The 5,080-nt window shown below is 40.3% G+C and overlaps 1 protein-coding gene across 1 annotated transcript in view; it reads left to right on the forward strand.

The window, feature by feature from the left end:
- Window positions 1–5,080, forward strand: part of LOC106533735 (dystrophin) — a gene marked incomplete at both ends in the record, with an annotated part of 132,044 nt that overhangs the window by 101,927 nt on the left and 25,037 nt on the right. The window contains 2 exon segments of the mRNA XM_014030160.1: window positions 2,211–2,479; window positions 2,982–3,128. Coding sequence (XP_013885614.1) covers window positions 2,211–2,479; window positions 2,982–3,128 — 416 coding nt within the window.

Consider the following 5,080-nt stretch of genomic DNA (forward strand, 5'->3'; position numbering starts at 1 on the left):
GCAGTGGACAAACAATTATTTTTTGTTCATCTGTGAAGAGGCGGTGGCAGTATTCAAAGAATACAATCTGTGGTGACACTATGAATCCCGTCACAAAGACAAGTATGATAGCTTCAAGGCCAAATGAGAGCAAACAAACTCTCAAAGCTTAAAAGTGGACTGTTAGCTCAGCAGAATACATACTGTGAAGAACCCAGAGAGGGTTATTTGATTGTGCTTTCTGGAAAACAATACATTTTTACATTTAGGCACTCCTGCAATAGTCACACTTTTTCTGTTACAAACTGACTCCGGCCCCMCACCAGAGAAGGGAAAAGTTATGTGGCCCTTACAGGAAAAGGTTTGGGGACCCCTGCACTAAAGTATTATAAGAGAACTTATACATGTACAAAATGCATTGCTTCCTTCAGAGTCAAAGTTTTACAAACTTTTTCTTAGTCTTTAGAAACATTGCAGACTTGATCAGACAGACCATCATCACATTATTGAACTAGATAGATGGATTTTGGTCAGAGTTACCAAACCACTGTTGGGCCAGTTATAGAATCCCATCTTTAACACAGTACCATCGTTGCCAGACATGGCCCAGTTGACAAAGCACTTGCCATGCTGGCCCAGCTGTCAGTCAGCAGTGTCAGTTTGACACCAGATCTGGCCCACTCCTGTCCGCTGTGGGTGTGACCCATATATACAACTACCAAGATACACCTACCATCTAAATGCTGAATTTGGTGTGTTGATTTTTTTATACACTGTAGTGTCCAAGAGTGGAGGGGCCTCTTCTCAGGAATGCACAAATGTGATGTCTCTTATTTTCCAGCTTTAGAGCTTGACACATATTACCATATTAGGAAGAAGGTATACCGTGACAAAATTTATGGTACATCTGTGAAGCCTATAAAGGGCCTTGTACGCCCCCATCCTTTGCCTTCGTTCTCCATCTTTCTTACTTGGTGAATCATTTGGCATTGAAGGCCATAATTTGGTTTTTGGCTGTAATCTCCTGGACTGCAAAATAAAAATTCTTGCTGTTCAACCAGCCTGTTTCAGAGTTTCTTCATTGAGCAACAGCAGTTCCACTTGGACCAGAAGATGTGGTTATTTCCACCTCAATACTTTTTTATTTAGTAATAATTTTGCATTTTGTGTACAGCACCCTGAGATGATGTTTTTGGCATTGAACATTTGACATAATTGTAAAATATGAACTTGTCTTCATCCTTCGACTCGTTCATTCAAGCTTTGGATCCTGGTAACAGCCTGGTAACAACCTCGCGTGGAAAACACACACTCACACTCAGGCAAAAGCTTTCTTGCAGCACCGTCTGCACCATGGCAGCAGCCTGGTTACAAGGCACATAGACCAAAAAAAATAAAAAACAAACCCAAATTTAAACTGTGCTCCATTAAACAGCTCTAACACATTCAGGGGAATTCCAGTGGCAGGTCAGAGCTGCACTGAGGGAAACAAAGGTCCGTCTTAGTGGACTTCCCACTGGGCAACAACTGAAGATGTCTAAAAGCAAGAATTAATTTGGTTTTCATTGTAGAAACTGTAGGACAATTTTCTCCTTATAAGTTCTACATCTCACTCAATAACCAGAGATTTGTTTTCAAATTTTAAATGTAAATAGCATATTTTTGTTGCTTTGATTATTTTTCAACTGGTTAAATGMTTCTGGCATTGAAAGGTGTAATGAGAGGAAACAACTTGTCATTTCACGAACAGATCAGTTACTTCACAAAAGGTAATTTAACATCAGACCTTTTATTAAGCCAGTCGTTGGCTAAGGGTTAGAGCTGGGTAACAGCCTTGATTTGATTTGATCGTCTCACATCGTGAGAGAACATCGTCTCAGGGCACTGTATACAAAAAACAATCAATCTAAAGAAGCCAGCAGATTGTGTTGAATCACTTCATCACAGTCTCCCATCCTGAGCAGCACATTGGTGACAGTGGAGAGGAAAAACTCCCTTTTAACAGGAAGAACCAGGATCAGGACAGGACATCAGCCTCGACCAGTTGGGTTTGAGGGGACAGGAAAGAGACACAGACAAACACAGAAGGACTGGTATTTTCCTCTGGAAAACAGAAAAACAAAAACACGTCATTGATAGAAGTAATTAAACATCTAGAGGAGAGAGACCAAAGAATCACAGAATTACTGAAGTATATTTYCCTCTCCGCTCATTTCTCCCACAAACATAAGCTATAAGCCCAGAGGAGCGAGCTCAGAACGTGGGCCGARTCGTGCGCAAGGAGGCGGACGACGTGGTGACCAAGTGGGAGGGTCTGAACGTGGATTCGGCCGACTGGCAGAGGCAGCTGGAGCTGGCTCTGGAAAGGCTAATGGAGCTGCAGGAAGCAGAAGATCTGCTGGACACCCAGCTGAGACAGGCAGAGATGGTCAAAGAGGCCTGGGAACCAGTAGGAGAGCTACTGATTGACTCCTTACCTGAACACATCGACAGAGTCAAGGTAAACCTTTAAAGCATCCTTTGACCAAAAAATAAAGTAAATGCTTTGAACAAGTCCATTCACTGACTCTTTCCGTCCAGTAAATTTCTCTTTGTCTCATCTGAAAGTTGTGTTCAGTTAGCATGTTAGCATCGCTGCTGAAAGTCTGAATGTTGATGCTAATCAAGCAAATAGACGAGCTACAGTTTTGAAGATGAGCCGGGAGTCAGGGTCAGGAGAAGACAGAGCACGGCCTGGGTTTTTACAGGATGGTAGGGGAGTGAGCAATGAAACACTTGAAGAACCTTGGAAAAGCTAAATATCCAGAAATGCCTTGGCCGTCTTGGTTGTTTAACTACTAGGACTTGCTGCGTTTTTGTAATACATGATGTTTATTTTTTGCAGAGGTGATTGTTTAAACATTTAGGGGGAAAAATATRAAATATCCCAATTTCATTCGTCAACAAGCTAAGTGAGAACATTAATTTTCTTTAGTCTTTAGTTGAGTATTTGTGTGTTTTAGGAGTTCCAGGAGGAAATCGCTCTGATTAAGGACGATGTAACACACATGAACCAGTTGGCGTCCACTTTCGAACCGTCCGACATCCAGCTGTCGACGAGCAACCTGGAACGCATCGAAGACCTCAACGCACGTTGGAGACTGCTTCAGGTACACGCACTCCTTTAACTGGTCACATGTAGTGCCTTTACTTGGGATGTTTTGAATGTATTTCTAAATTTAGACGCAATCTTGTCAACTAATGTGACAGGTTGGCCCACTGTTCTTTACATTACTTCAGTTCATTAAGGTTTCCAGACTTCACTTTCTGCTCTGATCAARTTGAGGTCTGGGCTTTGACTGGACCAACACAAAACCTTCATTCTTTTCCTTTTGAGTCGTTCTGTTGTGGATTAGCAGCTGTGTTTGAGATTGCTGTCCTGCTGCATCATGGCCCAGCTTGGTCCAAGATCCAGCTGTCAAACGGGCTCACRTTTGACTCTTGAATCCTCATTCATGGTTGATATGACAGAAAGGTACCCAGGTTCTGTGGCTGAAAATTTAGCCAAAATCATGAATCATCCACTGCTGTAGTGTAGTTGTCTAACTTGGCTCTCAAGACAGTCCACCAGGACCACTACGTAGCCTGGAGAGCAAAGAGCGTCCACCTAGATCCCTTTGAAACCAAAACTGCATTAAGCTCAACTCTCAGGACAGTTCAACTAATTAATTTACATAAAATCATAAATATAACCTTTATAACCACGATGAGTCTAAAAAAATATCTAGATTTGTTTGACGATGCATCTCCACATTTTATTCTGTCCAGTCCTGGTAGACGGCTTTGATCATTGTTGAAATGAGGAGTTTGTACWAAAGTGTAACTTTTTGCTAAATTAAATCAAAGACAAAAGCCGGCCTTGTTGATCAGARGCAACACAAGATGGTGTTTTTATCGGAGTCAATAAACACGGAGGCGGCTATGCTGGAAGTCAAACAGTTATTTTAACAGGGACTGACAGACAGCCAATCAGCTGAGGCGTCCCTGTGTGAGACGTAACTCTGGATGTAACAACATTGACAGGACCAGAAGGCCAGTCTTTCTGAAGTCAGAACCTGACCAGATGCTTTTGCTCTCACACAAACACACACAAACACACACACACACACACACACACACACACACACACACACACACTTGCATATCTTTATTTCAGTTATTGTTAGGGCATCAAGATCCCGACATTAAGTATTTTATTATTTTATTCTTATTAGTTATGGTTGAAAATAACACATTTCGTTGCTTGGTTTTAATAATAAGACAATGAGACACGCCCACCCAACAAAACGTTTTGTCCTCATTACTGTACGGTCACTGCTATGAAAGAACTTCTTCTACTTGTTTCATTTATACTAATTGCTTTAAATTTAAAGAACAAAACAAGAAACTGAAGTGAAAATTACTGATAAGTCAACAAAAAATCTAAATGAAATCAAAAATCACTAACTGTTTAATTTCAGACTGAATGGTACACTGAAGTAAAAATTATTTTTTATTATAATAATAATAAATACATTTTCCAAATATCAGACAGAGAATAGAAAAGCAGTAAAACCATGTCACACATGGCAAACACATCAGTGTAAGTRACATTAGTTTATAATCAGTGTGTCTCATGTCTTCATCTCCTGAAGRCTAACATTTTCTCACATGAATTTGTGCTAATAATTGTGTGATTGGTCAAGTTTGTGGGCAAGGTTTATTAATGCAAACAAAAGAAAAAACACAAATTTTGCTTCCATAAGCTTGCTACAAACAATGTAAATAGTTCTAAGGAGCAGATGACAGAGGCTGTCAGAGAGTACACCTATCTATAGGATTCCTCCAGACACTTTTAAAGACAATCAAATTGCCAAAAAAATAATAATAATTYCTGAATGTCGAGAGCACAGACATTGAGCATTAAGAAGTCCAATCAGCTCATACAATAAATTCACTACTTTTTCTAGTTCAGTTCTGTATTGATGTACATTTTACAAAAGTCTCAACTTTTTCTAAATTAGAGCTGTGTATACACACACACACACACACACACACACACACACACACACACACACACACA

The sequence above is a fragment of the Austrofundulus limnaeus genome, unplaced genomic scaffold, assembly GCF_001266775.1.
Source record: "Austrofundulus limnaeus strain Quisiro unplaced genomic scaffold, Austrofundulus_limnaeus-1.0 Scaffold1010, whole genome shotgun sequence".
Lineage (NCBI taxonomy): Eukaryota > Metazoa > Chordata > Actinopteri > Cyprinodontiformes > Rivulidae > Austrofundulus > Austrofundulus limnaeus.